This window comes from Sinocyclocheilus rhinocerous, unplaced genomic scaffold (assembly GCF_001515625.1).
Source record: "Sinocyclocheilus rhinocerous isolate Xijiao unplaced genomic scaffold, SAMN03320098_v1.1 scaffold939, whole genome shotgun sequence".
Taxonomy (NCBI): Eukaryota; Metazoa; Chordata; class Actinopteri; order Cypriniformes; family Cyprinidae; genus Sinocyclocheilus; species Sinocyclocheilus rhinocerous.
Window position 1 is genome coordinate 101,953 of NW_015665397.1, and position 13,040 is coordinate 114,992.

General features: G+C 43.0%; 1 protein-coding gene across 1 annotated transcript in view; it reads right to left on the reverse strand.

The window, feature by feature from the left end:
* The window catches only part of LOC107731360 (monocarboxylate transporter 8-like), a 47,408-nt gene that overhangs the window by 13,554 nt on the left and 20,814 nt on the right, over nt 1-13,040 (reverse strand). The window contains exons 2-3 of the mRNA XM_016542418.1: nt 4,936-5,080; nt 896-1,376 (exon numbers count right to left, since the gene is read on the reverse strand). Coding sequence (XP_016397904.1) covers nt 896-1,376; nt 4,936-5,080 — 626 coding nt within the window. The remainder of the gene's footprint in view (nt 1-895; nt 1,377-4,935; nt 5,081-13,040) is intronic.

Sequence of the window (13,040 nt, forward strand, 5' to 3'; positions counted from 1 at the left end):
AGCTTGTAACACTCCAAAGAGAAAGGAAAAATTGGAATCGCATCATATGACCCCTTTAACATTAATAATTTGAGAATAAAGTAACAATAATAATAATTTGCATGGTTTGATGTGATATGAGCTAACCGATCTTTAGATTAAATCACCATTGGTAGCGCGATTTATTGTAATGCTTTTTTCCTCAGTTGGTCAGAACAAACGTGACTTGTTACTTACTTGTTCAGATGACAAAATCCGGTGAAAATGCTTATTTGGGTCATATATTCCAAGACGTGGGCTAGAATCTGTGAGTGCGAAGTACATTAAATATCCACACCGGTGCGGTGACTGACTGCCACACATACTCCTCAAAACATTAGATTCATCCGCGCTGGAGCCGAGCCGCCGCACAACCCACGCAAACTAGAAAATTCCGCAAACAGCTGCAATTGCAGGTTTTCAAACAGAGATGGTGACAAAGAGGCAAAACTTACGGACTGCAGCTTTAAATAAACTAAATAAAATTAAACTAAATAAAATAAAATATAAATATTAGATGAAAAATTTTAACTCTTTTAAATATAAAAATTTCCTTGGCACAAAACTAAAATAAATAAGTTGAAGGTGAAGTACTAAAACTGAAATACTAAAAATAAAATTAAAAAAAAAAAATAATAAATACATTTTAGTACTAAATAAATGCTAAAATAAAAAAATTTTACTAACATAAATTAAAGCTAAATAAAAATATGTACTAGAAAATAACAAAAGCACAAAATAAATAAAACTTAAACAAAGATTAAAATAAAAAACAAAAAAAATTAAATAAGCGCTAATTCAGAATATTATCAAATAGTATCGCAATACATAAATAATATTGAAATAACACACTACATGGTCTCAAACCACTACTCACCAGATGCACATACGGAACGAAGTATCCCAGCACTGCTGTGGCGACACCGAACGCCCAAACCCGATAGGTCAGCACACCAAACACTCGCACGTTAAAGTACTTCCTGATTTTGGCCAGTCCTTTCTGCCACCTGCTCGTCGACTCCAGGCCGGACGGGGGGCCTCCGTCCATTCCCATGCCTGGCATTGGACACATCCCACTGGGCATGAGCGGTTTGAAGGTGAGGGCCAGCAACGACTGGACCAGCATGAAGATGCTGAGGATCTGGAAGGTTCTGGAAAGGCCCAGCGGTCCGACCACTTTCTTGAGCAGCACAGGGAGCCCCATAGAAAAGAGGCTGCTGCCTGCCGTCACCACGCCGTTGGCCAAACCCAGTCTCTGTCGGAAATAATGCCCCAGGATCACCAGCGACGGCTGGAATGCAAACGAGGATCCGCAGCCGAACAGTATCCCATATGTGAAGTATCGAAGACCCAGCGTGCTGAGGAGAGAAGAAAGGACGTCAGTGTGACAAAAGAGCAATGCTGATGAAAGGCTGTAGGGTTAAAAAATTTAACCTTTATACCCTTTTTCACTGTTAAAGGGATACTTCACCCAAAAATGAAAATTCTGTCATTAATTACTCACCCGAAAAACTCACAGAAAAGTATCAAGATGATCGACAAAGTAGTCCGTGTGACATCAGTGGTTCAACTGTAAAGTTACGAAGCTACGAGAATACTTTTTTGCGCAAAGAAACAAAAATAACCACTTTATTCCACATTTTCGTCTCTACTGCGTCTCTTGTGGACATGTGTTCACGGCAGTACCATGACGCAAGCGCGTGGCGGTGCCGGTGCTGACCCAGATCTGGCGTGATGACGTTGAACGCAGTAGAGACGAAAATGTGGCATAAAGTCGTTATTTTTGTTTTCTTTGCGCAAAAAAGTATTTAGCTTCGTAACTTTACAGTTGAACCACTGATGTCACACGGACTACTTTGTCGATCATCTTGGTACTTTTCTGTGTCTTGATCGTGTAAGGACCCTTGTTGTCTATGGAAGAGTCTGAAAGCTCTCAGATTTAATCAAAAATATCTTAATTTGTGTTCCGAAGATGAACGAAGGTCTTACGGGTTTGGAACGACATGAGGGTGAGTAATTAATGACAGAATTTTCATTTTTGGGTGAACTATCCCTTTAAAGCAATTTATTCAATCCCAGTTTAATGTGACTAAGCTATAAATATGTTTATGGCCCTTTTTGAAATAGAAGTGCACTTAATTGTACTGAATGTGCAATTTTAGTATCATACTATTATCTATTATATTATTATTATTATTATTATATTACTATTATAGTTTTTTAATATTTTAAATTTATTTTATTTTTATGTTTTTAGTTTTCCTTCTAATCTTAGCTAAAGTTTGTTAATTTTGTTGCACATTTTTTATATTTTTATTTTTTAATATATTCAATTAATATTTATTTTTATTAAATGTAAGTGTATTGTTTTGTAATTTTTATTAGTCAGTTATTTTTTAAATATGTCTGTATAGTTTTTTAAGTTTTCATTTTTAGTTTAAGTTTATTGTTGTTGTTTTTTGACATTTTAATTAGTTTGTGTTTTTTCTTTAAAATATATCTATATAGTTTTTATTAGGTTTTAGATTTAGTTTATTTCGTTTTAGATATTTTAGTTCTATTTTAGATTTTTTTTACTTAAATCGACACAAAAATGAGAAACAAAAAAATATTTTTTTACTAAAATAAAAACAAACTAAACAGAGTTTGACAACTAGATAAATAAAATGTTTAAGTTTATATATATATTTTTTTCAGTTCATGTAGTGTACATGAAACTTCAAAGTATATTATTAAAAATCTGTATGTGCACATAGTAACATTAATACAAAAAAAGGCCATTTAAGTGTATTTAAAATGAGTCCTACTTAATTTAGTCAAATAAAGCACAATAAAAACTCATTATATTTCATGTTATATTGCATTTTATTTAATTTACACCTAAACTACACTAAAATACATTTTTATTTGCTATTAACATGCATTTAAGTGTCTGAAAAAAATTACTTTCAGTCCCATAAAAAGCACTCTTTTTGAAAGTAAGGTTTTTCTCAAGTGTCCATAAGCAACTTCTGCAAGATGTTTGCACACTAACTAGAAATAAAGTCATCCAAGGTGCAGGATTGATATGAGCACTTTTACAGCAGAACTGTTGATTTCTCATGTTTTTCTCTCCTTATTAAACTGATACATTTCACTTCCAACTGACCTGTGACTCCTGAAGCCAGAGAATGTGCAACACATGGCCAGCAGGACACATTATTTGGTTAACGACCAAACAGACGTTAGTGTAAATGATGGATTGTGGGATGGAAGAAAGAAACTCAACCCTACAGGAGACACTTGTGTTCAAAGCCTGAGGAAGGGAGGGAAATAGTTTGTGTGTGTGTGTTTGCATGCACTATAGTGTTTGTGCTTTTTGAGTGTTTCAGGCTCTAAATGCAGCAGGACCAGGCTGACCGTTTTTTCCAACCTTTTTTTAACAACAGCAAGAGCTTTTTCGGCTTGGAATAAAACCAGCACTCTGTCCAACTGCACAAAGATCTCAGAAAGAAGGCACTGTGAGAAAACCATGAGAAGGAAAAGAATGAAGGAAAGGAGAGAAGAGAAAGAAAGCAAAGATTACATAAATGTTCTGCCGTACATGTCCTGCTGTCCTAAGTGTGTTTGTTTTTGTCCTTTTGCTTAAAAGACTGTTGGTGTGTTTCTGTAACCTTTTATATAAGCACACTTTAGGAGTGATTTGTCTGCCTCCATCACTTCGACCACAACATTTCTATAAAACCCAACCTCCAAAGACATGAGCCTGTGTGACGCACAAAATGAGTGACAGGAGACATTATTGACTGACATCTTACCCATGTAAAAGAGAAACAAACAAATGTGCCATACACTTTGAAACATTTTTGTCTGAAAAGACAAAAGTACAAAAAAAGGGATAAAAAAAGGGGATTAAAAAAATCCCATTACACTAAATATTTTAAAGAAAAATATTGTTTTTGGATGAATGCACAGGAAAAAACTTGTATAATCAACATTTCACAGAAAAATATTGTTTTGGGAAAAATGCACAAGGAAAAAAAATATAATAATAAATATATTACACAAAAATACTGCTTTGGGGAAAAAATATATATAAAATATATTTTCTGAGAATTAGCAAATGTGCAAAATGTTCAGCACACTATGATGCAAGTACTGTAAATCTGGGGTGAGCGGAGGTTTATACTATAATATGGCATACATCACGTACAACGTAACTCAACTTAAATTAAGTTTAGAAACACCTGCATTATAGAGCAGTTTAAGGACAGATGCTGTAAAGAACATATGAAAGAATCACTGACTTCTTTGTCTAGTCCATACAGCAGAGTGACAGCGCTGGATGGGCATTGAGGTAAAATAAATGTGTTTTCGTAAGGTTGAAAGAATTAAAATAAACCTAAAATCCCAATGCATGGGTCATTTTCAGGAAATAATGTCACATTACCTAGAACCGTCACATTATTTAACTAATTTAATTTTGTTCTGTCTATAGTTATTTGTCAGTTCTGTTCAAAATGTATGAAATAAATCCAAATAATAAATATTTTAAAGTAAAGTATTGTTTTTGGAAAAATGTGCATGACAAAAAAAACTTTTTGAATTTTTAAAAAATCATATAATAGCCTAATAAATATTTTTAGAACAAGTTTTTTTGTGTTTTTTTTATTCCCAAGAAAAACACATATAGAAAAATTTTTGGAAAAATGTTAAGTGATTTAATCTTCTTCTGTGTATATATTTATGGTATATTTGTCAGTTTAGTTAAACAGTTTATATAATCATATAACATAATATAATATTAATATGTAATGTAATAGCTTACATTTTGCATATTATTTCCGAATGAACTTTGAAAATGCTAAAGTAACACGAAAAAAAAAACTATGTACATGTGGTTAAAAAAGAAAAGATAAAAACAAAGAAGGCATTTACGTTGCGAAGGAACTGGTGAGAAGACCGAGGAAGGCCACAAACGCTCCGCAGACGGCCGTCTTCCGGCATCCGAAGTGATCTGTGAACATACTGACCACCGGAGAGCAGAAGAATATCATCCCCATCGCCAGAGCACCAACCCATGCTGGAGAAAGAAAGAGTAAAAGATGTGGTCAATAAATGATGAAGTATATTAACCCGATTTTCCATTTGCCAGACTCAATGCCACGATGCTACAGTGTTCTGGGAGGTTGGAACGTTGCTATCATAGATATGTACTGTATATACATATCTATGGTTGCGAGGTCGTTCTGAGAATTTTTAGTGCATTGTTATATAATTGCTAGGTGTTTTTACTGGCTTCAAGACTCAACGGCTCAGTCTAAATCTGTGGGATTTGTTGCCTGTTTAAGCCATTAGAAAAGCAACAACACACCTCTTTTCAACAAGTCACACAATGCAAATCCCTAACCATAAGCAAGACAACAGAAAGCACCACTAATAAGATCATTGACAAAATAACCAGCTTTGAGATTCATTTGTGTGAACAAAGTTTTCTCATGTGATGAATGTGGAAAAACACTCACTAATCCAATTATTTTATATCAGTCTTGAACAGTGTTGGGGGTAGTAACGCATTACAAGTAACGCAAGTTATGTAATCAGATAACTTTTTTAAGTAACTAGTAAAGTAATGCCAGTTACTTTGTTTCCCATGCATTTACTGACAGCTCTCGTGTTGCCATGTTGAGAGAAATCGAGAGTAAGTGTGTGAACATGATGCTTACTGTAGTTCTAGACCAGTGGTTCTCAAACCTGTCCTAGAGTACCCCCAGCCCTGCACATTTTGTATGTCTCCCTCATCTATCACACCTGATTTAACTCATCAGCTCATTAGTGGAGACTGCAAGACCTGAAGTGGGTGTGTAAGATATAGGGAGACATACAAAATGTGCAGTACTGGGGGTACTTCATGGAAAGGTTTGAGAACCACTGTTCTAGACTAAACATGAACATCTATTTACTCATCTTACCTGCACAAAAACAGATTCAGTATTCCTCAAAATGAAAAAAAAAGTCAAATGCAAACTCAGAATATTATACAATAATTAAATGTTAAATAAGACAAATATAATTTATGTATTTAATCCCATTTTATTAACCAATGTCTTTGCTACTGACCTTCGATGATCCAATTCAACCATAAGCAATAATGCTTATGAACTAAGATAGAACTAAGATGGCGGCGCGTTCACACGCTGCGGCTTCTCTCTCTCCCGACAGAAAGGTGTTTTCGTGTTTTTTGTCTTGTGAGTCGCAGTGTTTTTGTACGTATTCGTCGCGTCTATCTGTCTCTAAGCGCGCATACAGTCGTGAGTTTCTGCTCGATGTCGGCAGAACCACATTTTTAGAGTTAAACTCTGCGCACGCCGAAGAGCTGCGGGACCTCGGTCTGCTCCGGAGGCCCACACCATCACCGACCCCCACTACTGCATCTCGCCCACAGCGGAGGCGCCACAAGCGGCGTGAGAGGAAGCAGAAGAGGGGTAAGCGCGGAGGTATCCGAGCTAGGCTAGCGGCTAACCCACACAAGCCAGCTATCCCCACCATCGTACTGGCTAACGTACGCTCTTTGGACAATAAACTGGACTACATCAGACTACTACGCTCAACTCAGAACGGATAGAATGCAAGATGATGGAATGATGGCTAGGCAGAATGACTGATAGGTAGAACACAAGATAGAGTGATTGATAGAATGATGGATATATTGAATGCAAGATAGAGAAACTGATAGAATGATCTATCTGCCATGTGCCTTGTGCTGCTTTATATATTTTTTTATATATTTTTTTTTTACATTTTACCTTATTTGTATATTTGTATAGTTGTATTTTATATTTAATCTGTATCTATCTGTATTTATGTTCTACTGTTAGTGTTATCTGTATGCACCAAGGGTCTGAAAGTAACGCAATTTCAATTCTCTGTGTGTATGTGCTGTACATGTGGAAGAATTGACAATAAAGCAGACTTGACTTGACTTGACTAATGACACATTTGTTTCATTTTTGTTATTGCTGAATAGTGTTGAACTTTCTTCTCCTGCGTCATATTCTTTATGCAATTTGTTTGAGCTGTGCCCTCTACTGTCAGACATGAATTTACGTTTCCTTCAGCCTGAGGCGTATTCATTTCACTTTTGTTGTGAAAGGGTATTACGAGCACTTCCTGTGTCTGTTTGCCTCTTTAAGAAGAATCACTTTATGTATTCCCCAATTGTAAGTCGCTTTGGATAAAAGCGTCTGCAAAATGACTAAATGTAAATGTACGTAACGTCTCGGTTAAATGTGTAACCCTGGTTCCCTGAAGGAGGGAATGGAGACGTCACGTCGGGACCGACGAATGGGAATCTCGCCAGAGAGACCAATCCACTTGGAGTGTAACTAAACGAGCCAATGGACATTGGTATGCGCATGTAACCGAGACGTTCCCTTTCAGTCGGTCACTCTCGACGTCATGTCGGGACCAACGAATGGGAATCCCTACCAACGCGCCACAGGTACTGCCCCCTCCAGTGCCCTGTGTAGGCCTCCTGAACACTTCCTATAAGGCAGACGATAGGACCGGGCTCTACACAGGGAAGGTCGACTACTGCTGTTCCTCGAACAAACAAAACAGTAGTACTTGGATAACACTGGGAAAGCGTGCCCTTACTACTTGGAAGAGGCATGCTGCAGAGTCACCTCCTCCCAGAGGGGGTTGAGTGACATTTACTCATGTGGAGTAACCCAAAAGGGTCCTATTGCACATGGCACATGGCTCAGGCTGCATCATCTAGAGACGGCAGAGCATAGCCTGCCAGGGGAAACACGACCCTAGTAACTGTACCGTGGAAATACACATATGGGATCCCAACAGGGTCACACATATGGGCACTAGCCTCACACCAGATTTCAGGAATTCATTGGATGAAAGGTCCGGCAGCCGGAGTGCTGGAGGACTCGACAGGGTTTGCCTGGTTAGGGAACTCTCTGGAGAACTAGGCGTTATGGACGCCGCAAGCTGTCTCTGAACCGGGCCTCTCAGTGCCACCACCCGTTTGAGGTGAGAACACAGGAGGAAACCGGTTCAACACGTAGGCTATAGAACCTAGTGAACGTGTTAGGAGTTGCCCAGCCCACAGCTCTACAAATATCTGCTAGCGAGGCACCACGAGCCAGTGCCCAGGACGAAGCGACACCCCTAGTGGAGTGAGCATGCAGCCTGAGCGGGCAGGGCCCACCTTGTGCCTCATAGGCCAAGGTGATGGCATCCACTATCCAGTGGACCATCCTTTGCTTGGAGACAGCTTTCCCCTTCTGCTGTCCTCCGTAACAGACAAAGAGCTTCTCTGAGGTCCTAAAGCTCTGAGTTCTATTCACGTACTGTCGCAGCACGCATACAGGACAGAGAAAAGTCAGAAAGCAGATCTTTCCTCAGAGGAATCAGCTGGGGGGCTGTCGCGAGGAGCATGAGTTCCAGGAACCAGGTCCTGTTGGGCCAATATGGAGCCACTAACAAGATCTGCTCCTCGTCCTCCCTGATCTTGCACAGCGTCTGTGCGAGTAGGCTCACTGGGGGGAATGCATATTTGTGCAGGCCCCGGGGCCAGCTGTGTGCCAGTGCATCCGTGCCGAGCGTTGCCTCGGTTAGGGAGAAGAACCACTGTCAAGTGGGTGGTTTCTGGAGATGCAAACAGGTCTACCTGAGCAATTCCGAACTGACTCCAGATCAGCTGAACCGCTTGGGGGTGGAGTCTCCACTCCCCTGGAAGTGCAGCTCGAGACAGCTCATCGGCTGCCCAATTGAACACTCCTGGGATGTGGATGGCACGAAGGGACCTCAGATGCTTCTGACTCCAGAGGAGGAGGTTGTGGGCGAGTTGCGACATGCGACGAGAGCGTAAACTGCCTTGCCGGTTGATATATGCAACGGTCGCAGTATTGTCCGTGTGGACCAGTACGTCCCTGCCCCGAAGGTACCCTCTCAGGTGGCTCAGGGCAAGGCGCACTGCCAGCAACTCGAGGTAATTGATATGCCAACGCAGTTGGGGACCTGTCCACACTCCTGACACTGCATGCCCGTTGTACGTGGCTCCCCAGCCGGTGGCCGAGACATCTGTGAAAACCACCGCATGCCTGGATACCTGTCCAACGAAGCAATGAAGGATCTGACCACGGGCTGAAGGTTCTGCGACAGGCCGGTGTAATCTGAACCCGGTGAGTGCCGCGTAGCCACGCCCACCTCGGGACTCGGCCATGGAGCCAGTGCTGAAGCAGTCTCATATGGAGCAGACCGAGCGGAACTACCGCAGCGAATGCAGCCATATGCCCCAGGAGCCTCTGAAACAATTTTAGTCTTGAGGCAGTTCAGCACGTTCCTGGATAAGGCGTGCTGTCTGGTTGACCGAATCCAACTCCATTCTGAGAAAAGAGATCATCTGCGTTGGCACGAGTTTGCTCTTTTCCCAGTTGACCCGAAGACCCAACTGGCTGAGGTGTCTGAGCACCACGTCCCTGTGTGCGCACAACTGATTGCGAGAGCATTCAGGAATTGCACCTTATCATGCTCCTTCATATTGGCCAAACACAGCCAGAGATGGCTCTCCTGGACCACCAAGGTGTACGTCGCACAACCCAGAGACTGTGCGGTTACCTTCGTCGCTCGGAGCGCGAGGTCCGTCGCAGTACGCAGTTCATGTAGAGCCGCCAGGTCATGACCACCCTCGTGCAGGTCTCTCAGGGCTTTGGCCTGATGAACCTGCAATAACGCCAAGTCGTGAAGGGCAGAGACCGCCTCCCCACAAGCTCTGTAAGCACTGCCAGTTAGACCTGATGAATACTTACAGGCTTACGCGAAGGGAGACACGGGTCACTCCGCAGAGTGGTAGCGGCCGTGGGACACAATTGCATGGCTCAGACCGCTCCACCGAGGGAATGCCCGTGTACCCCAAAGCGGCCCCGCCATCGAGGGTGGTGAGGGAGGAGGAGCTGCACGATTTGTTTCTGGCAGTAAAAGGTGCCTTCAACAATCTTGTGAGCTCCTCATGCACTTCCGGGAAGAATGGCACTGGAGGGGGGCGCTGAGAACTAGCGCGACCCCCACCGACGAACCACTCATCCAGACTCGGTCTGACTGACAACGCCACTCTCCCCGAAGGGGGCAACGCAGCCGAGTCGTCATCCCTGGAGAGAGAGAGAGAGAGAGAGCCCTCCGATGCAGCGATCGACATCTGGTCGTCAGGGGGAGCACCGAAGGATACGGGCGGTACACTCTGTCCTGCAGAGGGCCCAGTGCGCACCTCCGGCAGCTGCACCGGCTGCGGAGCGCTTGAGGGGTGAGGAACTTCCTCGGGAGAAGCCCTCACCGTGATCCTCAAATCACCTGACTCCACCAGAAGCAGCGATGCCCCGGGTGCCAGGACGAATGCTGGATCGTGGCAGAGGCAGAGGGACTCCGCTACGTCAAATGTGAAAAGTCAAAAGTATTTTATGCAACTCCGAGATGTCATGTCCCCACACAGAGAACATGCACCATCCACGAACGCTTCCTCTGCGTGCTTAATGCCCAGACACGTGAGGCAGCGATCGTGACCATCCTAAAGGCGCCAGGTAACGACCACATCCAGAATCGCACAGGTGATAAGACATCTTTAAAAAGACGCGATCACCTGTGTTGCTCTTTTAGGGATTGCTCTTTTAGTGCTAAACCACACAGTGGAGTTGGACAACGCACACTCCTGGTGTGGCTGTCTGCACGCCAGGTGGTTCCCGTGAGAGCGTGACCACCGCTCTCTTCACCTTCAATACCACGACTGAGGTGAGACCCTTGAGCAAGGCACCGAACCCCCAACTGCTCCTCGGGCACCGCAGCATTGGCTGCCCACTGCTCCAGGTGTGTGTTCACGGTGTGTGTGTGCGTGTGAACTGATCATTAGCTATCTAGGGGGGATTAAACTGAGGTTTACATCAGCCCAGTGGACAACCAACTGGCAGGAACTCCAGAAGGGAATCCCAACGGGATATACCATCTCCCCTACCCTCTTTATCATGGGCATGAATCTTCTAATAACAGCAGCAGAAGGCATAACCCAAGGCCCCGTCCTGGAGTCAGGTGTTATTCAGCCAGTGCTGCAGAGTTTTATGGATGATCTAACAATAACAACTATGACACATGTTCAAATGAGATGGGTGCTGGAAACCCTGGACCATGTAGCCACTTGGGCGAGGTTGTCATTTAAGGCCAGGAAGTCCAGAAGGATGGTCATCAGGAAGGGCAGAGTCACAAGTAAGTTTGGCCTCCAAGTTGAAGGCGAGGTCATTCCATCCATTGAGGACAGCCCTATAAAGTGCTTGGGGAAGTGGTTCAATGCATCACTGAAAGATGGTGCCAATGTTGCAGACGCTGTGAAGCAAACAGAAGATTGGTTGAACAAGATCGATAGGTCCGGACTCCCTGGAAAATATAAATCCTGGCTGTACCAGCATGGCCTACTGCCCAGGCTTATTTGGCTCCTTACAGTCTATGAGTTCCCTCTAACAGTTGTGGAAGGCATTGAGAGGAAAATTAACAAGCACCTGCGGCTGTGGTTGGGGATTCCCCCAAGCTTATCTTCAGTGGGTCTCTACATTCGATCAGGACAGCTGCAGCTCCCTCTGTCATCTGTTGTGGAGGAGTTCAAGGTGGAAAAATGCAGAGTCGCGCTAAGTCTGAGAGATTCTAAAGATGCCCTGGTAAAGCAAGCAGGCATTACAACAAGATCAGGCCATAAATGCAGCCATTGAACAGGCAGAAAGCTCATTGAAGTTGCGCGACATCATTGGCAACACCTGCACAGGACGTCAAGGCCTGGGGTTGACACATTTCCAACAGTCTGGGAATGCTAGTACTACGATCAGGCGAGGTATGGCTCAGGCAGAAATCCGAGCTCAAGAGGAGCAGAGGCGTATGTCCAGAGCAGTGGAACAAGCATCCCAGGGAGCATGGACAAAATGGGATCTGCCCAAGCATAAGATCACATGGGCAGAGCTATGGAGACTGGAGCCCTACCGTATCTCCTTCCTGCTGCGCTCTGTGTATGACACACTTCCTTCACCCTCTCATCTGCACACATGGGGGTTGAGGGAGGACCCGTATTGCAAGCTCTGTGGTCAAAAGGGAACACTGGCACACATATTGTCAGGGTGTAAAACATCGGTCAAGGTCGATATAGGTGGCGCCACGACAAGGTGCTCTTGTCCCTTGCCGATACACTTGAGTGAGAGAGGTGCAAGAAGAGGCCAGGTGGTACAGGCAATGAAACTATCACTTTCATCAAGGAGGGAGCCAGGCCCTTCGCAATTGACCTATCGGTAAGCCCCTCCCCTTGAACGCAGATGAGCCAATGGCAGTCGAGCATCAGTTGCACGGTGAGCGGAACTCAGACATCTCTAGGTTTCAGCTCCATAGAGGAACATTGGAAGATCCGAAGCTTGCATCATTTTTCTGAGGTTTATGCTTCAAAAATGGAAAAACGATGTGCATGGGGTACTTGTAACAGTGATTCCAGGTATCCTGAGCAATGGAATTTATTTTATTCTATTTCCTAAACCCAAACAAAACAGAGCAAAATGTCCCAAAGCATTCACCCCCCCAATGAACATTAATTTTCTTATTGTCATAATCTCATTAAGTTACAATTTTCATCTGCTCAAGCAGAACATTAATGGCTAAAAGCTAACGTTAAAGTTAGTGAGTCCATACAAACCTAAATAGCGGACTGTTCTCGCGTCTTGTACAGTGTAGGGCAAAAACACATAAACAAAGGTCTACATTTCACTGTCTCTTCATATTAAACTGGTTAAATGTAATTAATTCATTTAATTTAATTAATTTAATAAATTCATTAATTTAAGTCATTGTGATCGTGACAACCGTAACACGAGGCTTCTTCCGTTTGCATTGTGATCTGTATTTTTAAATACCCACATTAAAATCTTTTATATATCCCTCCATAGCATATTTAAGTCTCACTTGAATGGTGGTCCTTGTGGTCCTTCAATTTATCAAAAAGATATAGGGAC